Raw genomic sequence first — 24520 nt, forward strand, 5'->3', positions numbered from 1 at the left:
ACATTTGTATTTATACATTTCAAAGGAGGAACATAGGTGGGTTTCATGAAATTCATTGGTGATAGATTAAGGAGGAGGGATAAAGCAAAGCCAGGAAACCCCTGAGATTGGATAAAAAGTAAAATGATGGACACATACTTAGGTGGGTGCAGGAACAATTAACATGATGATGAAGGAATCTGTAATATCTGTCCTGGGGCCCAGCACATTTGGTTGTGCCCCAGGGGCTCCATAAAAAGGGAAGTCACAAGTTACCCAGACATTTCAAGGATATGTTATCATAGATGCAAAAAGACAGATAGGCTCAGTTAGAGTAAAGGTTGACCTTGTCAGTGAAGATATCGGCTTAGGACATGACTACCCACTATAACCTGTTTGTAGTTAAATATTTAATTTTCAGACCATCTTTTGTGGTTATTTTAGGTCTCTGAGTTTGCTAGGCTGCCACGCAGGCCTCCCCTGAGCTTGTCAGGTTAGCATGTGGCTCCTTTCGTCCACACTCTGTAACTTCGAACATGTTATAAACATGGTGAACGCCCCACTATCTTGATGTAAACGCCCCAAGCCCTTAAAGTGTAAAGGCCCTGCGCCTAGCATAAGGTACACCGTCTGGCCCACACTGATAAGACACAAGTTGTTTACTGCCAGCTATATGAGCACCGGAACTTCCTGCCTGATAAGAGGAGGACTCCACCTCGATCCGGGAGAGGAGCCTCTGACTGACTGCTCTGCTGTGCGATCCTGAACCAACTGTGGCCGCCTGTCTGTCTCCGTCTTCGTTGTCTGTCTTTCGGTGTGCTTGGCTGGGTGGCCTTTGCCGGAGCCTAGGACCCACTAGGAATAGGTAAGTAAACCTTGTGTGATTGCATACTAATTCTGTCTTGTGTGTTCATGTGTTCCGGTTCGACTCAACTGTCTAGACATTGAAGTACCAGGGGATAGGCCGCTATTGCTGACCCCTGGTCACCTGCATATGTCCCACTAAATCTAGGCAGATAATTAATTAATTGGGGCATAATTGGGACATCAGATTTACTACATACACCATTTTTTGTTCACAGTATGTATGTATTAAATTTGGTTATTTTCTCTTGTTAATCTATCTTTTATAGATTTGATTATTAGATCAGGAAAGAAAAAAAAAACTTGAGGATAGGGGCAAGTTTCTTCCTTCCCACAGTGGCATATGAAGTCATGTGTCTTCTGTGATGGGTGGCAGATAAATCTGGGTGCTTCCCCTATAAGAAGATGCAAGCCTCATCCCCTTCCTACAAGCCACCTTTTCCCAGCGCCCCACCCAATCAGGTGGTGGTTCAGGAGATTGGGAAGGGCTCCCCGGGCCAGGCTCCGAGCAAGAGAGAAACTACATTACCCAGAAGTCTGGGCGCGGTGAGGATCCGACTACAGGGTATTCGGGACCTTGAAAGGGGCTGCGGTATTGTTGGGTGGGACTTCCGGCGGCACCGGCGAGTTGGTTCTTCCAGCCTAGGGGTACGTGCACTCTGGCTCTCCAGGCTCTTCGGTACCTTGCAGAGAAGCACCGAAAGGAGAGGACAGCCACTCCGGCGCTAGCAGGACCTGGAGGAGGCTTCGCGAGCCCAGGGGACCATCTCTGCCGTCGCCTCTCTTGGCTGTGCTCCGCACAGACTTCCTTGTCGGTGCTAGTTCTCATGGACCTGGCGCAGGTAAGTGCAGGGTGGCCCGGACCCCTGCCCACTCCTTCATTGTTGGCGCCCTGACGTGTATTAAATGCGGGAGTCCTCGCCTTCCCCTCGCTGCCGTTGGGTCTGGCTATCCCGGCATGGGGTCACTCACAGCCCATGGTGTGGACTCCAGGATGGGGTTTGCATGGAGAGATTCTCATTTCTGGCAATCACCGGTTTGCCACGTGGAGGGAAGAAGTGTAGCTTCTCAGAATCTCCACGGTAGGCGCGACTCACGTGGGCCTTCCCGCTGGGTGGAACGTAGGCTGCTGAATGCAGAGACCCAAGTGTGGATTCTGGGTGGCACCCATTCCAGGGTGTGACCTGCCTGAGCCACTCCTTATCCTTGGCCTATCTTATCTCAGCTATAAAACCGGAATGTTTACAGTTGTTCACTCTTGGTTTCGGGAACTGGAAAGTGCACCTCTGTTATCTGTGTCTGTCTCCCAGCACTGCCCAGGGAGCATCATTCTGTACCCATTTGCCTGAGGGGTGCATCCCGGACCGTGTTAATCTTAGGGCCTGCTCTCAAGAAGAATCTGGCCCTTGGGCCTTCCTGGGCTCTGGCCTTACACATAACTGATGAGTGGAGTAGGAGGTGGGTAGCCTGGAGGGAAAGGTGGGTGGAGAAAACGCGTTTGGCACTGCTGCTCCTCTGCTAGTGCAAGGAAGATCATAGATCAGGCTGAGAGCTAGGGAAGCCCCCAAACTCACCTTTTGCAATTGCCATCTTGTCAGTGCAGTTGACTTGCCTGATTCACAGTAGTGAATCAGTTTACCTTTTAAGACATTCACATTTGAAAAGCAAATCCATTACATATTCAGTGTGGATGAAAAAGAGGCATTGTAATATATCTAACTAAAAGTGACCTCACGGGGTGATCTGATCATAAATTCCTAATTAGGTAGTCATACCCCAGGCATATACTTTCCTTAGTAAAAAGGTTTATCTTTGCCTTAAATAAGCCTGGTCCATTGTTCAATTCTCTTTTCCAGACCTCTTAGAGCAGGGGTCCTCAAACTTTTTAAACAGGGGGCCAGTTCACTGTCCCTCAGACCGTTGGAGGGCCGGACTATAGTTTAAAAAAAAACTATGAACAAATTCCTATGCACACTGCACATATCTTATTTTGAAGTAAAAAAACAAAATGGGAACAAATACAATATTTGTATTTGCATGTGGCCCAAGGGCCGTAGTTTGAGGACCCCAGTCTTAGAGGGATAACCACCCTCAAGGGATAGTTAATCTTCTTAACGATCCTGTATCTTGCTTTCTCCCACCTTCAGTTAATCTTTAAACTCCTTTTTTTTTAAACTAAGATAACTAGAGGCCCGGTGCACAAAAATTTGTGCACTCTGTGGGGTCCCTCAACCCAACCTGTGCCCCCTCACAGTCTGGGACCCCTCAGGGGATGTCCACCTGCTGGCTTAGGCCCACTCCCCCGGGTATTGGGCCTAAGCTGGTAGTCAGACATCTCTCTGGCAGCCCGGGAGCCCTCGGGGGATGTCCACTTGCCAGCAGGTAGCAGGTCTAAGCTGCAGTCTGACATCCTTAGCACTGCTGAGGAGACGGGAGAGGCTCCCACCACCACTGCTGTACTGGCAGCCGGCAGCCTGGCTTGTGGCTGAGCAGAGCTCCCCCTGTGGGAGCACACTGACCACCAGGGGCATCTCTTGTATTGAGCATCTGCCCCCTGGTGGTCAGTGTGTGTCATAGTGACCAGTCATTCCCAGTCGTTCTGCTGTTAGGGTCAATTTGCATATTACCCTTTTATTATATAGGACTAGAGGCCCGGTGCACAAAAATTTGTGCACTCGGGGTCCCTCAGCCTGGCCTGTGCCCATTCACAGTCCAGGACCCCTTGGAGAATCTCCACCTGTCAACTTAGGCCCACTCTCCAGGGGATTAGGCCTAAGCTTGTAGTCAAGACATCCTTCTGGCAGCCAGGGAACCCTCGGGGGATGTCCGACTAAAGGCTTAGGCCCCCAAGGGATCAGCTCTAAACCATTAGTTGGACATTTTTAGTGCTGCCACAGAGGTGGGAGAGGCTCCTGCCACCACCACTGCGCTGGCCAGCCACAAGCCAGCTTCTGGCTGAGTGGCGCTCCCTATATGGAGCATTGAGCATCTGCCCCCTGGTGGCCAGTGCGCATCATAGCAACCAGTAATTCTGCCGTTCAGTCAATGTGCATATTAGCCTGTTATTATTATTATTATTATATAGGATGTCCCTATTTTCCCCCTTTTGCCCCCTCTACTCAGCTCTTGCCTGCCCCCCCACTTCTCTCTGGCCATCACCATACTGTTGTCTGTGTCCATGGGTTGTGTATATATTTTCTTTGGCTAATCCCTTCTTTAAATTCACTTCTTTAAATTTTTATTTTCAGATAAGTGCTTATAACTGCACTATTATATATTTTCTATTATGTCATTTATTTTTTTTAAATATATTTTATTGATTTTTTACAGAGAGGGAGAGAGAGGGATAGTTAGAAACATCGATGAGAGAGAAACATTGACCAGCTGCCTCCTGCACACCTCCTACTGGGGATGTGCCTGCAACCAAGGTACATGCCCTTGACCGGAATCACACCTGGGACCCTTCAGTCTGCAGGCCGATGCTCTATCCACTGAGCCAAACCGGTTTGGCTATTATGTCATTTAGAATTAAGATATTTTTTAGTTGAACCCTTGTAAATTTTAGCACAATTTAATAAATTATTCTAGAAGCAATGAGATTTTTCATATAATGCAGATACATTTCAATTAATATTTTATTAATTTTTAATTGTTTAATATTTTAATTTGAAATAATCTCATACATGTTAAAAAAAAACTATAAAATACTACAGCATATTATATGTACCCTTCACCCAATTTCTTCGGTGTTAATAATTTAAACATAACCATTATACAACTAACAAAATTTGGAATATATTTTTTTTATAATCTCATTAATGTTACTTAATCCATTTACTTTGTTTTTGTTAATCTTCACCCAAGGATATTTTTCCATTGAATTTTAGCCTTAGCCAGTTTGGCTCAGTGGATAGAGTGTCAGCCTGTGGATTGAAGGGTCCCAGGTTCGATTCTGGTCAAGAGCACACGCCCAGGGTTGTGGGCTTGATCCCCAATAGGGGGCGTGCAGAAGGCAGCCGATCAATGATTTTCTCTCATCATTGATGTTTCTATCTCTCCCTCTCCCTTCCTCGCTGAAATCAATAAAAATATATTTAAATATATATATATATATACTTTTTATTGTTGATAGTATTATAGATATTTCCCCTTTTCTCTCCCTTTACTCCCATTCTCCCAGCCCCTACTCACCCTCCTCATGGCTTCACTACTCTATTGCTGTGTCTATGGGCTATGCCTATCTATATATATAAAAGCCTAAGTGGGAAGGAGACCAAGATGGCGGCGTAGGTAAACACCGGAGACTGCTGCCGCAAACAACCGTTTCAAAAATACAACTAAAAGACGGAACGGACATCACCCAGAACCACAGGAAGGCTGGCTGAAGAGAGACTCTACAACTAGAAGGAAAGAGAACAGCAAACCGAGGCTCAGAGGAGGCGCAGTGTGGAAAATACAAAGGTACCGAGGTGCGCGCGAAAGTGGGCTGGTGGCTGAGGGCGCGGTTGTCGTTTTCGGTCGGGAGTGAGTCTCAGACTCTGGGCTCCAGATCCGGGCGAGTCTCTAGGGACCCAGACTCAAACGGGAGAAGCGGGATTATCCGGCATCAGTTGGAACCTGAGGGCAGCTTTCTCTCCGAGGTTTGCAGCGGCTGCCGGGGTTCTGAGAAGCAGAGCCTTTGGGAACGGGACTGAGAGCGGCCATAACTGCTCCCTCCGCCCGCCCTGTTGAGCCCGCCCCGCCCAAACCTTGCGCACAGCCATTTGCCGATCGCCTCAGGCAAAGGCTGGATTAGCGCCTCCCCAGAAGACAGATGTTTTCCACACAGCTGATTCCTACAGCCAGTCGGCCTGGTGGTCAAATCCCTCTAGTGTTAACTACAACAATTAAGGCTTGGCTAGAACAAGACTGCGCACAAAGACCACAAGGGGGTGCACCAAGAAAGCATAAAAGATGCGGAGACAAAAAGACATGACAGAAATGGAGGATATGGAGCTAAGAATCGCAATTTTGAGGGCTTGCTATAAACTTGAGCAGAGCCTCACGAAAACTAATGAGACCCTCGATGCTACGATAAAGAAATTAGAAAGTAAGCATACACGGACTGAAATAAAGAATATTATACCAAATAGCAGACCAGAGGAGCACAAGAATCAAACCAAAGATTCGACAAAAAACACCCAACTGGAAAAGCAAAATGAAAAAAGAATCCGAAAGTGTGAAGATAGTGTAAGGAGCCTCTGGGACAGCTTCAAGCGCACTAATATCAGAATAATAGGGGTTCCAGAAGATGAGAGACAGCAAGATATTGAAAACCTATTTGAGCCGAAACCGGTTTGGCTCAGTGTATAGAGCGTCGGCCTGAGGACTGAAAGGTCCCAAGTTCGATTCCGGTCAAGGGCATGTACCTGGGTTGCGGGCACATCCCCAGTAGGAGATGTGCAGGAGGCAGCTGGTCGATGTTTCTCTCTCATCGATGTTTCTAACTCTCTATCTCTCTCTCCCTTCCTCTCTGTAAAAAATCAATAAAATATATTTAAAAAAAAAAAAAAAAAAAAGAAAACCTATTTGAAGAAATAATGGCAGAAAACTTCCCCCACCTGGTGAAAGAAATGGACTTACAGGTCCAAGAAGCGAAGAGAACCCCAAACAAAAGGAATCCAAAGAGGACCACACCAAGACACATCATCATTAAAATGCCAAGAGCAAAAGACAAAGAGAGAATCTTAAAAGCAGCAAGAGAAAGAGACTCAATTACCTACAAGGGAATACCCATACGACGGTCAGCTGATTTCTCAACAGAAACTTTGCAGGCCAGAAGGGAATGGCAAGAAATATTCAAAGTACTGAATACCAAGAACCTACAACCAAGATTACTTTATCCAGCAAAGCTATCATTCAGAATTGAAGGTCAGATAAAGAGCTTCACAGATAAGGAAAAGCTAAAGGACTTCATCACCACTAAACCAGTATTATACGAAATGCTGAAAGGTTTCCTTTAAGAAGAGGAAGAAGAAAAAGGTAAAGATACAAATTGTGAACAACAAACATGCATCTATCAACAAGTGAATCTAAGAATCAAGTGAATAAATAATCTGATGTACAGAATGAACTGGTGATTACAATGAATCAGGGACATAGAAGGGGAATGGACTGACTATTCTTGGGGGGGGAGGGGAGGGGAATGGGAGATGCGGGAAGAGAATGGACAAAAATCGTGCACCTATGGATGAGGACAGTGGGTGGGGAGTGACGGCGGAGGGTGGGGCGGGAACTGGGAGAAGGGGAGTTATGGGTAAAAAAGAGGAACAAATGTAATCAGAACAATAAAGATTTAATTAAAAAATAAATAAATAAATAAACTAGGACTAAGGAAAAAAAAAAGCCTAAGTGACCAAACAACTGAACAACCTAAAGACCAGTCAACTGGTTGCTATGACCCATACTGACCAGTAGCTGCCCCCTGGTGGTCAGTGTGCTCCCACAGCAGAAGTGCTGCTCAGCTGACCAATGGGTGCCAGACACAGGGCTCACGGCTGGTGAGCGCTGCTGTGGCGGTGTGAGCCTTTCCCAATGGGGACTGACTGCAGCAGGATTGGGATGAGCGGGAGCAGCAGGCAGGAGCGGCAGGTGGCATTGGACTGCCAGTTTCGGCCAGATCCCCGCAGGCCACACCGAGGGACCTCACCAGTGCATGAATCCATGCACCGGGCCTCTAGTAAGCATATAAGTTCTTTGGTTTATCTCTTCTCATCTCCATAACCCCACAGGGAGGTATGTCAGTTTGTTCCATGCCTCCATGCTTTGGGTCTTACTTTGTTGTCGATTCATTCTGTTCATTAGATTCCACAAATAAGTGAGGTCATGTAATATTTGTCTTTCTCAGATTGGCTTATTTTAATTAACATAATATTTTCCAGTTCTATCCATGCTGTCCCAAAGGGTAAGAGATCCCTTTTTTTATACCTGAATAGTATTCTATAGTGTAAATGTGCCACAGCTTTTTTTATCCACTCATCTACTGATGGGCACTTGGGCTGTTTCCAAATCTTAGCTACTGTAAATAACACTGTTATGAACATAGGGGTGCATACATTCTTTCTGATTGGTTTTTTTGGGTATTTCTCCAAAGGGGACATACCGGTAGCCAAGAGACATATGAAAAAATGCTCAGAGTCACTAATCATCAGAGAAATGCAAATTAAAACCACAATGAGATATCACCTCACACATGTTAGAATGACTATCATCAAAAAATCAACAGACAACAAATGCTGGCGAGGATATGGAAAAAAGGGAACACTAGTTCACTGCTGGTGAGAATGCAGACTGGTGCAGCCACTATGAAAAACAGTATGGAGTTTCCTCAAAAAATTAAAAATAGAACTTCCGTTTGACCCAGCCATCCCACTTCTGGGAATATATCCTAAAAAACCCAAAACACCAATTAGAAGGAATATAAGCTCCCTCCTTAATTCCAAATGTATAAAATCCGCATCCAGAGAACATTTGAGATCTTGCTTTCCAGCAATTGTCATCAGTTTTGGCTCAAATAAATTCTTACAAAAAATTCTCTACAGGTTTGGATGTTTCTTATATAAACATCAGTAATGATGGTGTACCAGGGCTGTGTCTTTAGATGTAAACACACAACAGGTCCTGTATTGCTCTCTGGCATGGCACCATCTTTACTTTTGTCATAACCTTATTACTGTCAAGACTTGTCGTATTTATTTGTCCTCCACATGATTCCCTTTCTTACTTCATTTCATGCTCCCTCCAATGTCCCCTCCTTGGAGAGGCCTTCCCCATTGACCCCATTTAAGTCATCTCAATTTGTTACCCTCATCCTGTTTTGTTTGTAGAATCCTTAGGGCCATTCGAAATAGTATTTTGCATTCCTTCTCCTCAGACCTGGAACAGTACAGGGCCTGTAATCAGTGCTCCATAAGTGGTTAATGAGTGAGTGACTCCTCTGGACGCCTCGACTAGCCTGCAAGGCCCTACTACATCCACCGCTGTCCCTTCCCCTTCAGTTCTCTCCTTCCCTTCCTCCTTGCTCATTGCTCTCCAGCTAAGCGGTCTTGAACATTCCAAGCTCTTTCCCATTTCCAGGCTTTTGCCCATGCAGTTTCCTCAGCCTGGAAAACTGCCTCCAGATCGCTGCAGGGCTGCCTCTCTACTTCCTTCCCAGCTCTGTCCAGTGTCACCTCCTAGATGGGTCTTCCCCTGGCTTTTCTGCTAGTTCTAGATAAAATATCCCCATTCCCACTTGCCCATCTTCTGAAATCTTTGTGCACAGAATCTGGTGCAGTTACAGAAGCAGAGATGGGGTTTAGTTGATTTTTCACCCCAGAGTAATCTGGGAGCAAAGCGAAAAAATAACTAAAACAAGCGAAACAGCTGGCCTTCATTTAGCACTTGATCTGTGCTGAAGTGGCGTACCCTACCTCAGAGTTAGGTTCGTTTATCATCCCTGCTTTATAGGAGAGGAACTTCAGACCTGCCAAAGGTCACATAGCTAAATAGCCAAAAGTCAACACACCGTACACTGACCACCGGAATGTGCATTCTCCTTTTTAAAAAAAAAAAAATTTTTTTATTCATTTCATAGAGGAAGGGAAAGGAAGAGAGAGATAGAATCAATGATGAGAGAGAATCACTGATCGGCCGCCTCCTGCACGCCCCACACTGGGGACCCAGGCATGTGCCCCTGACCAGAATGGAACCTAGGACCCTTCAGTATACAAGCCAAGCCAGCCAGGGTGGAACGTGCATTCTTTTTTTCTTAAACTTTATTTATTTATTTATTTTCGGAAAGTGCATTCTTAATCACCTTTCCACCCACACTGCACTGGGGGCCTAGAGATTACAACTAATGAAAACTTTGCAAGGCAGGAAGTGTCCCTTTGGTGTGTGGACTTGGGAACAAGGGGGCATGGCGGACCTTCCCGCCAGATGGAAGTGTATGTACAGGGCAGGGAATGTCTCTGAGATGTGCCTCAGGAGGGTGAGGTTGTGTGTGTTTTACAGATGTTCAAATTCTCTGTGTTCCTAGGACATGTGACTCCAGGTGACTTGCTAGAGCTGCCTGAGCCTCATTGACTGCTGTGGAGATGATGATGGTGTTTGCATCATAGCTGTGGGTGGAGTAATGAAAGTAGGAAAAACACATAGAGCGCTCACATGTGCTAGGCACTGCACTTTGCCTCGTGAACATTTTTTCTTTAATTCTCACAACCACCTAGTGAGGTGGGAACTGTTACTGTGTTGATGCAGAAATTGAGGCTCAGGAAAATAAGTTAACTTCCCCCAGATGGCAGATCAGGCAAGAATCATTTCCAGTAGACTATCTTCAAAATCAGAATCTAGCTCCAGGGCGGGAACGTGTAATTGCTAAAATATGGCATGTGAAGCCCCACCATGGCGCAGGTATGTGGTAAGGACCAGCGAGGCTCAACTGCTGCTGCTTTTGTCATGATTGGTGCTTTGATCATTGTCATGTCCTCCCTGTTCCTCTTCATTCTCAAAGTGCTTGCCGTCTATGCCTCTCGGGCCATTTGGCCTTGCCACTGTCTTGTGTCTTTGGTGAATGGTTCCAGCGTCTCTAACACAGTCACATTTGGTCCACAGCAGTGTCTGAGTCCTTGGGACCTGGGACAGAGTGAGGTTCCTAGGAAGTGCTCGATGATACTGGCCTTGGGGCTTGTTATGCAAAGAGCTGAGGTGTGAGTCCTGCTTGCCAATTTCAAGGAAATTACTCAGGGGACTGGCTGTGAAAGACATGAATTTATGAGGACTTAGTGCATATCGGGGGTGGCCTGTCGGTGAAGTCTCCGCCACACACACAGGCTTTGGTAGTACAGGGTTACCTAGAGTCAGAAAATAGAATCACAAATTGTGCATGCAGGGTGGACGGGCTCGTGTGCAAGCTGTGTGATTAAAACACCAGCTGTTTACAATCCAGGCTCACATCCGGCACAGGTTCTTTTTGGCCATTCCGTGACCGAGGAGCTGCCAGGCTTCCAGGGTCCCACGGTACACTTACAGATGGCCTTCATTATATTCCCACAGGGTGGAGGGGGAGCTGGAGCTTGGGAAGGGGCTCATGTGCTCACATACCACTCAGGGCTCTATGGTCCTTTACAAACGACTGGGCATGAGGCTCTAATCTTATCTGACTGGCCCTGGGCCAACGAAGCTACCTCTGTTTGACTTTTCAGACATCAGTTACCTTCAAGGATGTGGCAGTGACCTTTACCCAGGACGAGTGGGAGCAGCTGGACCTTGCCCAGAGGACCCTATACAGGGAAGTGATGCTGGAAATCTGTAGGCTCCTGGTCGCTCTGGGTAAGGCCTCACTGCTCCTTTCTGTGGGGACCTACAGCCTCCTTCATCCCACCTTGTGTTCAGATTTCCACAAGACTCCCTCTCTCCCGCCCGCAGCCCCAGTGTGTGTTGGTTTCATGTTCTCCTGTCTGTCTCCCTGTATCTTCTACAGGAAATTTTGGGCAAGAAATGTAGTTCTCTTCCGAACGGTTCAGACACCAAAGGAGAAGGATTTGTAGGAGGAAACATGGGTTTCTTTAACATCCAAGGGCAAGATGTGCAGTCCAGCATCATGAGAGTTAAAGCCAGAAAGTGGAAGGAATCTGATTAGGCCTTGCCCCGGAGACTTCTGTTCCTCACGTCTGTTTGTGGGTCTCAGCAGATTGGCTTCTTCTGCCACGGGGAGTTGGTAGCTAGAAATAGCCACTCCTGTCCTTGCTCTAAGAAGCCCCCAATTCCTTGTCTCTGCTTCTCTCTGTATATACTTTTTTTTCGTTCTCTCTCTTCCTTTCCACTGGGCTGTCTCTGCACAGATGTCCCGAGCCCACACTTCCTTTACCTCTCAACCTGGACTTCAGCACAGGCTGGCTTAGACTGTCCCTTCTCCAGGTTCCCATGAGGTGGAAGCTGAGTAGCCAAGCTTGATTGGTTCACAGCCCAGTCAGCAGGACCCATGAGTAATAGGATGTTGTTCAGAAATGAGTGAACCAGACAGCACACCCGGAGGTGTGAGTCCTACTGGTTATTGTTCTAAACAACAATTCATTTTAAAGGCTTCTTTGGCCTTGACCAGTTGCTCAGTAGTTAGAGCATCAGCCCTCAGACTGAAGGGTCTTGGGTTCGATTTCCGGTCAAGGGCACGTACCTCGGTTGCAGGCTCAATCCCTGGCCTACGTCAGGGCATGTTCGGGAGACAACCAATCCATGTGTCACTCTCACATCGATGTCTTTCTCTCTCTCCCCACTTCCTCCCTCCCTTCCAATCTCTCAAAAAATCAAAAGAAAAATATCCTCGGGTGAGAATTTTTAAAAAAATGCTTAAAAGGCTTCTTTGACCCCTGATGCCTACCTGTTTATCCCTTGTGTCCTGAAGTCTGGGCCATGATCCTCTCTTGGCATGGGAGATAATTTTAGGGGGTACAAACACAACAGATGGCATTGATGAGCAATTGGAGAAAGCCATTCCCTTTTTTTTCTTTCCTGCTTGCTGATGGTTTTAGGGCAGGGTGGGGAACCTTTTTTTTGCCAGGGGCCATTTTTATGATATTTATAACATCATTCAAGAGCCATACACAATTATCAACTTAAAAATTAGTCTACTCTAGGGGGTGAGAGTGGCCAGGGAGGAGTTGATGGGAGAAAAAGGAGACATATATAATACTTTAAACAATAAAAAATATATATATATTTTTAACTAGCCTGCTATATTTGGTCAAACATTTAACTAACTCACCCCTAATGCCTTAGAAGGGCCAGACCAAATGATTTTGCGGGCCGGATATGGGCCAGATGTTCCCCACCCCTGGTTAAGGGAGAAAGTATTTTTTGCTGAGTCTTTTTTTGTTTGTTTTCTATTTTAGAGAGAGGGGAACAGAGAGAGAGAGAGAGAGACATCAGTTTCATTCATTGGTTGATTCTTGTATGTGCCCTGACCAGGGAGCGAACCCACAACCTTGGAGTAGGGGGACAATGCTCTAACCACCTGAGCTACCTGGCCAGGGCTGAGCTGAATCTTTCTAAATGCCCCTTGACTATTGGTAATTTCCCTCTTCAACAGAGGAGACAGCCTCAGACTCACAGCCCTGAGCAAGCAGTGTGAGTTCACTGAGACTTAATAGTGCTATTTTGGCCCTAACCGGTTTGGCTCAGTGGATAGAGTGTTGGCCTGTAGACTGAAGGGTCCCAGGTTCGGTTCTGGTCAAGGGCACATGCCATCGCCAGTAGGGGGTGTGCAGGAGGCAGCCAATCAACGATTCTCTCTCATCATTGATGTTTCTATCTCTCCCTCACCCTTCCTCTCTTAAATCAATAAAATATTTTTTTAAATAGCACTATTTTGATTTTCTTATAGTAACTTTCCATTTGTGGTGAATGAAACTAGTTTTTCAATTTCTCAAATTGACACGGGATTCCCTTTTTAAAGGCAGGTATTAAGATACAATTAAAGTGGGCCAGTGTAAAGAAAAGCAGTCAGTAGCAGTGGTCATGCTGTTCTTTGAGCACTGGTGCACGTGGGTCCTGTGACTACATCGGAACAATTTTGGGGATTCTCTAGGATGGAGGTCAAGGGAGACGGATCGGCATAGACAGCCAGCACCACCTTATTCGGTGTTTAGGACCCAATGACGGTGTTCTTGGCGTTGGTTCCCGGTTGCAGATCAACTTGGACAAGAGCAGCCTCACTCCAAGGTCTTCTCTGTCGTGGAGTCCCAGACAGCACTGAGGCATTTCTTTTTGTCTTTGCTAAAATATGTGTATCTTACTTCTTTCTCCACAAACAGGATACCCAGTCCCCAAATCAGAGCTTGTCCACCTATCGGAGCACAGGCAGGAGCTATGGATTGTGAAGAGAGGCCTCTCCCCAAGTGCCTGTGCAGGTGGGTGGCCGAGATGTAGGCAGTGGGTGTTGTGGCGGCCTAACTGTTGCCTCTGGAGCTCCGTGGGAAGCTCCTTGTTGCGGCCTCCTTGGGTGCCTGGGTGTCTTGGTGTCCTGTCCTCCCTCCTCAACACATTCTTTACTGCCGCCAGATGAAGAACCTCTTCTGTCAGGTCAGAGTGAGGCTCTGGCTCCAACTGCTTGGCCTCGTTTAGCTACGTTAGGCTCAGTTAATGCTCACTGCATAACGGATAACCTCCAAAATGTCAATGGCTCAACACATGAAAAATACTTTTCTCAGTCATAACAGGGTCCATGTGGGTCAGCCTGGGAGTTCATTCACACAGTGGTTCAGAGACCATGTGCCCTTTGTCATCCATATGTGGCTTCATGGTTACCCTGGCATCATTCTGCTGCAAAGGGCACACGAGAGGAAGATAGAGTCCAGCTGCACACACGCATCACTTCACCTCCCGTTCTGTTTGAGGACTCAGCGGTTGGCCCTCCCTCGGGATGTAGCAGGGGGGTAGGATTCAGCTGTGTGCCCCAGGAGAAGGCACATGGGTTTGGTTTACTCTGCCTACTCTTGAAAAAAGTAGAAATAATTTCAAACTCATTGGGCTGTTTGAAGGTATAATCGTGAATGCATGAAAATGCTTAGCGCCATGCCTAAGCTGTAGTTAGGAGCTCAAAAGAAGTCAGCTGTTAGGATCTTTTGTGTGATGATATCAATCACAAAGCGTAACATCTCACATGTCATTCTGGACTCAGAAGAAAAAGAGCCCACCTTACTATACCTGCCTTAATCTGTTCCCACCTTCGCATCCATTCTCCCATCCTCCTGTTTGTCAGGCAGAAGCCATCCCTGGCTCCATTGGCTTCCTGCCCCTCTTTTACTGTAAAACCTCAAGGTGACATTTGAATCTGTCTGCCCTACATCTCGGCTGCTGAAGGCAGTTGCAGTCATCGAGTGTGTTGATTGGCACCACTGCAGAGCCATGGTCTCGCCCCTCTCCTGCTCAGCCTGCCAGTGAGTGTCTCTCACCAGCCTCCTCAGCCCAGCTGAGTCCCTTCCAAACACTCATTTTTCAGTTATATTCCACATGTTCCATCAGATTCTTCATGCCTAGAAGGAAATCACGATCTTGCCCACTCCTCCATCCTCTACTTGCACTGGAGGGCCCCGTCACTCGGACAGTCGAGAAGGGGGAAAACAACCTTGGCCGAACCCATAGCACTCTGCCTCCGTCCAGCCCAGCATCCAGCCATCCTCATCTTGCTTATTTTGTTTTTCACATCAAGTGAACCCACTACCTCCATGAGCTCCACCACTAACATCCTAGTCCAGCCGTGGGCAAACTATGGCCCATGGGCCGGATCTGGCCATTTGAAATGAATAAAACTAAAAAAAAAAAAAGACCGCACCCTTTTATGTAATGATGTTTACTTTGAATTTCTATTAGTTCACACAAACACTCCATCCATGCTTTTGTTCCGGCCTCCGGTCCAGCTTAAGAACCCACTGTGGCCCTCGAGTCAAAAAGTTTGCCCACCCCTGTCCTAGTCTAAGCCCTCATCACCTACTGCTAGTGTGATGCCGGCACACTGCTAACTGGTCGGCCCACACCTGCTCTTTGTTTCTGATCAGCTGTCTCCTATACCAGCTCTCCCACCCACTCAACCATTGATCCAAACTGACCACTCCCTGAGTCACTGATGTCTCAGCGTACAACCCACCTCATGTCCTGCTCTTGCTCCTCCACTGACAGATCCATCTGTCTGTCTCATACCTGTAGCTCCCATTCTCTATGGAAGAGATCTTGCCCTGTGCCGTGCCCACTTCCTATGCCAGAGACTAACTCACATCTCCTGCCTTCCCTGGGACCTTACTTCTTCACTTATTTTCTGTTTCTTTCTTTTTTCTTTTTTTTTTTCAGTGAGGAAGTGGGAGGGAGAGAGAGAAACATCAATGAGAGAGAATCATTGATCAGCTGCCTCCTTCATGCTCTACACTGGGGATCGTGCCTGCAACCCAGGCATGTGCCCAGACCAGGAATCGAACCCTGACCTCCTGATTCATAGGTTGATGCTCAACCATTGAGCCACACTGGCCAGGCTCTTTTCTATTTTTATCTACCTCTATTCAACATAACAAAACAAAAACCCATGCTCAGGGTGCTTGCTTGGGGAAAATAAAACACACAAAACGGTCCTGGCTCCATGGCAGTTTCTAAATGTTGACTAATACATTTGTACAACCAAACTCTTGGAGGAGTTGTCTTATTCTTGGAAAAGTTGCCTACACTTGACTTCCTTAGCCCCACTCCTCTTATTTCTTCTAGTTTTTTACCTGCATCCAGCAATACGCACATATCTTAGAGCTCACTGGTGGATTTTTACATAGATACGAGCCCGAACAGCCCCCACCCAGGACAGACACGCACAGTGCTTCCAGCCAGTCAGGAGGCTCTGCTGCTCCGTCCTGGAAAGGTCACCTTATCTAGATTGTCACCATAGGTTCATCGTGACTGCTCTAGAATTATTGGAAATGGAACCCGACTATATATTCTAGTATGTCTGTGAGATTCATTCTTGTGGTTGCATATAGTTGAACACACTCTGTTGACATGATTCATTCTAGCCTTCCTTCTTTGCTTATTTGCAACTTCTTTCTGTGACCATGAAAACCTGGCTTCCATTATCTACCATTTATTAACTTATTTTTTCAATTCCATTATACATGTGAAGTAGTCTCCCTGAGAAACAGATTACCAACTAGAGTATAATATTTACATACATATTTTGAATCCGTGATTGGGAATTCACGTTTGCAGAGATGATTTCATTTATATGTGCATTTTCCACTGTGTGGGTGGTGGGTACCCCTAAACCTCCCCATCCCCATGTTCAAGGGTCAACTGTAGTTATTTTTGTCTTTAGCCTTACAGTGTACTGTCAAAACACCATTTTCCAAAAGTACTTAGGTCAGCTTGTTTTCCCCCACCTCCTTCACTGAGGTGAGGCCATACATACCTTTATAATTCACTAAAGTTCATTTGTCACAGTCTGCATTCCATTCTGGAATCCCCGGACATCCCAGGGTGTTGTTGTTGTTGTTGTTCATTTGAACACATTAATATTCACTCACTGTGATGTACAGTTCTTTGGGTTTTGAAAAATGCATAGAGGCATGTACTGTCCAGCCCAGTAAAATACAATATAGTTTCGTTATATACAAATGACCCTTGGCATCTCCTATATAGTCAACCACTCTCCCCTTCCCCATTCACTGGCATATAATCTGTGTTGTCTCCATAGTTTTCCTCTTTCCAAATGTTATGTGAATGGAATCTGTAACACTTTTGAATCTGGCTTTTTCACTTGCAAAATGCATTTATTTATTTATTTGGGGGCGGGGGATTTTTTATTTATTTATTTTTTATTATTGTCTAAAGTTTTACATATGTCTCCCTTTTCCCCAATTGACCCCCCCCCCCCCCCCCGCCAGCCATTCCCACCCAATGGACACAGACACAGACACAGACGGTGGGGGCTTGCAAAATGTATTTAATATTCATCCACATCATTGAGTGAATCCACAGTTCATTCTTTTTTGTTTCCAAATAGTTTCCATATACTGTGATACTATATGGGTATGTACCAGTTTGTTTATCCATTCACAGTCCTGTCTGCTGTAATAATTCACATACAAGTTTTTGTGTAAACATAAGGTTTCAGTTCATCTAGGAATTAGATTGCTTGAACTTTTTAGGAACTTGACAAATTGCCTTCCAAAATGGCTATAGCATTTGGCATTTCCACCAGTAATGAGTGAGAATTCCTCATTCCATATCTTTACCAGCATTTGGTATTGCCAGGGTTTTTGGTTTTTGTGTGTGTTTTTTTTAATGTTAGCCATTTCTAACGTATGTAGAAGTAACTCATTTTCTAATTTTTTTCTCTAATGACAAGTGATTGACAATGACATATGCTCGCTTTTTATCCATATATTTTCTTTTGTGAATTTTTGTATATTTTCTTTTGTGAATTATCTGTTCAGATCTTCTGCTCATTTTGTTGTTGTTATTATTTTCTTATATTTGAGCTCTAAGTATTCTCTATTCTAGATATGAGTCCTTTATTGTAATTTGCAAATATTTTATTTCAATCTGTGACTTGTATTTTCATTCATTTATTTTTTTTTAAATATATTTTTTATTGATTTCAGAGAGGATGGGAGAGGGGGAGAGAGATAGAAACATCCATGATGGGAGAGAATCTTCAATCGGCTACCTCCTGCCCACCCCCTACTGGGGATGGAGCCTGCAACCTGGGCATATGCCCTTGACCAGAATCAAACCTGGGACCCTTCAGTCCACAGGCTGACGCACTATCCACTGAGCCAAATTAGCCAGGGATGTATTTTCATTCTTTTAACAATAGAGCAAACGTTTTTAATTTTGGTAAAGCTCAATTTACTACTAAATCTGAATTTTTCCTTTCAACAATTGTGCTTTTCTTTTCATATCAAAATATTCATTGCCAAACACTGGTCTCACAGATTTTCTCCTTAGTGTTTCTTTAAAAATTTTATGTTTTTATATTTAAGTCTATGATCCATTTTGTGTTATTTTTTCTATAAGATGTGAGGTGTGTGTCAAGGTATATTTCTTACCCCGTGTGAACATCCAGAGCCATTTGTTGAAAAGACTATCTCCCTATTGAATTGACTATGCATCTTTCAAAGAGGAGTTTACTATGTTTGAGGGTAGTATTTCTAGGCTCTTTGTTCTGTTTCACTGATCTATGTGTGTGTTTACTTTTGCCAACACCACAGTTTTGATTACTATAACTTCATAGTTGGTTTTAAATTGGGTAAGGTGTGTTCTCTGACTTTGTTCTTTTTCTGAATTATTTTGTCAATGCGATAGCCTTTGCCTTTTACATACATTTTATATATCTTCAAAAGGAACTTGATGGAATATTTATTGGGATTGTGTTTAATCTAAAGAATTAGGGAGAGTTGATATCTTTTTAAAAATATTTTTTTTTCATTGTTCTGTAATCCCAGTAAGATTCTAAAATATATATTTTTTTATTGATTTCAGAGAAGAAGGGAGAAGTAGAAAGATAAAGAAACATCAATAATGAGAGAGAATCATTGATTGGCCACCTCCTTTACGCTCCCTCCTGGGGATTGAGCCCACCACCCGGGCATGTGCCCTGATCAGGAATCAAACTATGACTTCCTGGTTCATAGGTCCGACACTCAACAACTGAGCATGTACTGCATACTCCAACCCATGACCATAGAGTATCTTTCCATTTATTTAGATACTAATGACCTGTCGTGCGAAATCGCTTGAGACCCGGGATCACTCCACCCCCACTCCCCGCGCCATGGAACTGCTCTGAGTCCTGGAGTCCTGCCCCACGTGGCCGGCGCACCACGGGACGGCCCCAAGTCCTGGAGTGCCGCCCCAATGCCCCGCCTCTGGGCCGCGCACAGCAGCTGCCAGGCCCAGCCCCCGTGGCACACATGCTGGGCTGTGGAAACCCTGGCAGAAGCTGCACAAAGCGGCCACCAGGACCCCCGCATCCCCACAGGGCCGCAGGGACCCCGGCAGAAGCTGCATGGAGCAGCCGCTGACCCCGCCCCTGCTGCCCCGCCTCCACTGTGCACATCGCCATTTTGTGATGGCATGAGGGTCAATCTGCATATTACCTCTTTATTATATGGGATACTCTGATTTTTTTCACCAACATTTTGTGGTTTTCAGCATATAAATTCTGCACATATGATTACATTTATACTTAGTCTTTCTTAAAATCATGAATGGATGTTGAGTTTTACTTACTGATTTTTCTGTCTGCTGATGTGATATAGTTTTCCTTAGTCTTTTTTTTTTTTTTTTAAAGAATCCAGAACCCAGAGTTTTTTGTTTGTTTTTCAGAGAAAGGGGAGAGAGAGGAAGTGAAAAAGAGAAGGAGAAACATCTATCAGTTGCCTCCCACACACTCCCAACCCAGGATCAAACTCCCCAACCCGAGTTTGTACCCTGACCAGGAATCAAAACAGCTACCTTCTGGTGTTCGTCTGGATGCTTAAACCAACTGACCCACACCAGCCAGGGCCCTAAGTCTTTTAATAGGGTCAGTTACAAGGATTTATTTTTAAATGGTGAACCAGCCTTTTATTCCTGCATGGACTTTCCATTCTTTTTTACATTTGGGATTCAGTTTGTTAATATATCATTCTATATTTTTGTGTCTATGATCTTGAGAGATGTTAGTTTATAGTTTTAATAATATCTGGTTTTGGTTTTAGTATTAAGGTAATGATGACCTCATAAAATGAGATGGGGAGTATTTCAACCTCTTGTTTTCTGGAAGAGCTTATATAGAATTGGTATTAGATATTTGTTATTATTTCTTCCTTAAATGTTTTGTAGAATTTAGCAGTAAATCATCTGGCCCTATAATTGTGTCCCTTTTCTCTTCCACATAAGATCTGGAATTATCTTCTTGAGTTCTCTGAAAAACGCTGTTGTGAATTTATCTAGGGTTTATTGAATTAATAGATTCATTGAGGAAGAATGAACACTTATATTGTTAACATTTCCATTCTCATAATGCCTCTAATTAAGTGTTTAAAATGTTCACTATCCAGATTATGTCTTTTTTTTATCTTTATTTTTGAAAGTATTACGTATGTCCCCCATTCTCCCCCATTGACCTCTTCTAGCTGTTTTGTGTCTTTTAACTTGCCTGTTTCTCTGGCACAGCTGACTCCACCTGCCCCCTCAGATTGTGCTCACTTCTGCCTTGTAAACCTTGTCAGGGGATAGCAGTGACTGTGCTCACTGGCACCCAAGTCAGAGTCCTGGGCATCTGCCTGCCCCCTGCCTCTGTCTGTCTCTAGCTCCATACCACCAACAGCCTCTCGTGTGCTGAGCTTCCCTAGCCATCCATGTCTCACTCAGAACGGACTTTGTACATTCTGTCTCCTTCACAGCACTCCTTCCACTTCCTCTGTCCGGTGGTTTCTGCCTCTCTATTAGGAAACAGCTGGCACACCTCCTGGGAAACCCCTAGTGATCTCTTTCCCTCTCCCATCTGGAAGGGAATTGGTGCCTCTGCTTGTGCTGTCCTAGCACCACGATGAGACGCTCTCTCAGAGCCAACCTACTGTATGTGATGTCATCCTCATACTGTCCACTCTCCTTGACTCTGGAATGTAAGGAGGGTTCTCCCACCAGATCCTCTCTTCTGTGCCCAAGCACCCCCTCTTGAGTTTCCCTTTTTTAAATGTCAAGAGCTCAAGCAACAGAAAAGAACAAATTGTAAACCTGGGGTTCAAAGATGTGAAAGCATAACAGGCACAGAGACATTGTTTTCATCATTTTCTCTCTAATAAAAGTAGTAATTTTGTTTCTTTATGTTGGCATCACTACTAAGTCATTCTTGTGTTGTTATTTCTTTTCAGGAGCCAGAGAAAAATCAGAGACTACCACTTCTCAGCTGCTCCTGTCTGAGGGATCCTCACTTCGGGGATGGATGAGGCCGGGAGCTTCAAGGGACTCCAGGGCTGGAAAAACCAAAACTCAGGAAGGGCTGTCGGAAATGCAGGAAGTCTTAAGGCCAGTGACAGACCCCCACAAGGAGATGAACCCTAAATGCAATGATTTGGGGTCAGATAATAGTCTACGCTCAAGGGTTTTACAGGAGCGAGTCTCTCTAGTAGGTGTTCTCCGTAACAGTGATACACACAGACTAAAAGACCCCAGGAATCAAACTGGGAAGAACCATTATGAATATAATGAATGCAGGAACACCAAGAATTGGGATCTTGCACATGACTATGTTCATCCGAAAGCAAAGCCCTATGAGTGCACACAGTGTAGGAAAACCTTCAGCTGTACATCAGACCTCATGCAGCACCAACAGATTCACACTGGAGAACGGCCTTTTGAGTGCAAAGAGTGTGGGAAAACCTTTCGCAACAGTTCTGCTCTCAGGCAACACATGAAGAATCACACTGAGGAGAAGCCCTATGAGTGCAATAAATGTGGAAAGGCCATGCATCAGTCTAATTTAATTAAGCATCAGAAAACTCACACTGGAGAAAAACCCTTTGTATGCAAAGACTGTGGGAAAGCATTTTGCTACAAGTTTAATTTGGGTCAACATATGCAGATTCACACGGGAGTGAAGCCCTATGAGTGCAGTGACTGTGGGAAAGCTTTTCGTCGCAAGTCACACCTCACAGAGCACCAGCGGATTCACACAGGAGAGAAGCCCTATGAGTGCACTAAATGTGGAAAATCTTTCTCCTTCCACTCTGGTTTTGTCCAGCATAGTTGGATCCATACTGGCGAGAAACCTTTTAAGTGCAAAGAATGTGGGAAAACCTTTTGCTCCCAGTATAATTTGCGTCAACACATGAAAGTTCACATTGGAGGGAAGCCCCATGAATGCAATAAATGTTGAAAGGCCTTCAACCAAACTCATCTTGTATTTATATGACTCACACTGGATAAAAACCCTTTAAATGCAAAGTCTATGGGAAAGACTTGCTACTACTATAATTTCAGTCAACACATGAAGATTCACTGGAGAGCATCAGGTGTAGGAAAGCTTTTATTCTCAAGTCCTACCACACAACACACCAACAGATTCACGTGAGATGAGCCAGTAAGTGTAGACTGGCTTTCACTTAGTGCTCGTCTCTATCCAGCATAATGGGGCTCTCACTGTAAGGAACAGTATCTTTTACTCCATGAAAAAAACAACGCCTTTCCTGCCTGGCTGGTGTGGCTCAGTGAACCAGGTCACAGTTTGATTCCTGGTCAGGGCACACGGCTAGGGTGCAGGCTCAGTCCCCAGGAGGGGGTGTGCTGGAGGCAGCTGATCATTGATTCTCATCACTAATGTTTCTAATTCTCCCTCTCCCTTCCTCTCTGAAAACAATAAAAAAACACAAAAACAAAATTTTTTTTAAAAAACCTTTCCCTTGCTCTCCTGTTCCCTTTTTTAAATCCTCTCATTCATCTTGCACCTCCACAGCCTGTTTTCTCCAAGGCCGCTGGCTTCTGACAGGGCTTTGAGGTACTTTCTGCTTAGTGTACAGCTCTGGAGCCATAACTCAGTGTGAATCCCAACCCTGTAGGCTGGGAGCTGTATTGCCCTGTGCAAGTTACGAAATCTGCCTCTACTTTAGTTTCCACATTGGTAAAATGGGTAATTTAGTGCTTACTTCACAGGGCTGTTATGAGAGTAAATGGTGTGAGGACCCTACCCAGAGTACGCCGGATGTTAAAGGCCTATTTGCCATACGTGCAAAGGCAATGACAGCCGTTTTACTGTATGCACTGTGCAGTGTACCTATGTATCATGTGACACTGATGTCACTATTTTAGCAAGAAACCTCTTTTGTCTGAATTAGTATAAAATGTGCTCCTGAACAGCGGGTGGCTGGCTGCTTTGCAATAAAGCATGTCCCATCTACCTGTGGCTGCTCTCATCTCCCAGTTCCCAGCTTCCAAGGAGGTCCCATCCCTAGCAGAGGGGCTTGGACCCAACAAATGGCTTCATGTATGACATAAATGAGAACAGAACCTGTTTCTCCCTGAGTAGGTGTAAGTTGACAGTTGTGATCCCTGCTGATGTGGCTACTTATTATTGGTATTGTTACCACCGTCATGCCTGGATTCAGGACCTTTAGGAACAATTTTTGAAGCTTTGTGATTAAACAGCACAGATACCAGAGACAATCAAGCCTGAATTCCCAAATTAGATCAGGTGATACCATTTTTGTCCATTTAAGCAATTAGGTTATTTCTTTGATCTTCTTGTTTTCATCTACAAATGATGCCTTTCAGGGAATCTGCATCATTTGGATGCCAGGAGGAACACATAGAATGAATCATTTTCTTCCATTTAACTTAGGACATAAAAAGACTAAGCTAGACAGCCCTAGTTGGTTTGGCTCAGTGGTTAGAATGTCAGCCTCTGGAATGAAGGGTCTCAGGTTCAATTCTGGTCAAGGGCATATGCTTGGGTTGCAGGCTCAATCCCCAGTAGCGGGTGTGCAGGAGGCAGCTGATCAATGATTCTCATTATTGATATTTCTCTCCCTCTGAAATCAATAAAAATATTTTTTTAAAAAGACTAAGACGTACATGCGACATCAGCAAGACAATGGAATAGAAGATTCTAGTCTTCATTCTCACAGAAACTTCAATTTGACAGTGATCCACCCGCACAAAATGCCTTCTCCAAAGCTCCAGGTGAAAGATTCCATTACTCAGGTGGAGCACAGAAATGAGAAAAGATGATTGGAGGAGGATAGGGTCAACAGTTTCAGTTTACCTGCATCGCCTCTACCTCAAACCTATTTGATAAGCACTGAGAGAAATCTCCATTCAAGCTCTGTCATGGGGAAGAGTGAAATGAGTGTTTGAATAAAAGCCAGAGTCAGAGAGATGCGTCTGTAGCTGTTGACAACATTTTTGTCCTTCCAGGCTAGTCAAGTCTGGGATTACATTTGTTATTTAACTTCATCCTCATACACAATGCCCATTTATGGATGAGGGAATAGCCTGAGAAAGACAAAACAACTTGTCCAAGGTCCTAGAGCTTGTCAGCGACAGGGTCTAAGCTCATCCTGGTTCTGCCTGACTCCAGTCTGCATGCTTTCACCATACGTCACGCCTCACCACCTCCCAGCATCCCCTGCCAGGCCTCACGTAC

At 45.0% G+C, this 24520-nt stretch overlaps 1 protein-coding gene across 1 annotated transcript; it reads left to right on the forward strand.

The window, feature by feature from the left end:
* Positions 1–694: 694 nt before the first annotated feature.
* On the forward strand, positions 695–24243 carry ZNF599 (zinc finger protein 599). Its single transcript, XM_070398125.1, has 5 exons — positions 695–844; positions 1515–1685; positions 11067–11193; positions 13674–13769; positions 21255–24243. Exons 2-5 carry the CDS (start codon positions 1671–1673, stop codon positions 22256–22258), a joined length of 1242 nt encoding a protein of 413 aa, XP_070254226.1. The 5' UTR covers positions 695–844; positions 1515–1670; the 3' UTR covers positions 22259–24243.
* Positions 24244–24520: the final 277 nt, after the last annotated feature.

This window comes from Myotis yumanensis, unplaced genomic scaffold (genome assembly GCF_028538775.1).
Source record: "Myotis yumanensis isolate MYYU_CA2020_CCGP unplaced genomic scaffold, mMyoYum1.0.hap1 SCAF_18, whole genome shotgun sequence".
Taxonomy (NCBI): Eukaryota; Metazoa; Chordata; class Mammalia; order Chiroptera; family Vespertilionidae; genus Myotis; species Myotis yumanensis.

Bases quoted from the DNA above. Each gene is read 5' to 3' on its own strand.
- ZNF599 (XM_070398125.1), top strand. The intron at 11,194-13,673 runs GTAAGGCCTCAC...CTCCACAAACAG, and splicing joins TAGGCTCCTGGTCGCTCTGG to GATACCCAGTCCCCAAATCA. The intron at 13,770-21,254 runs GTGGGTGGCCGA...ATTTCTTTTCAG, and splicing joins CTCCCCAAGTGCCTGTGCAG to GAGCCAGAGAAAAATCAGAG.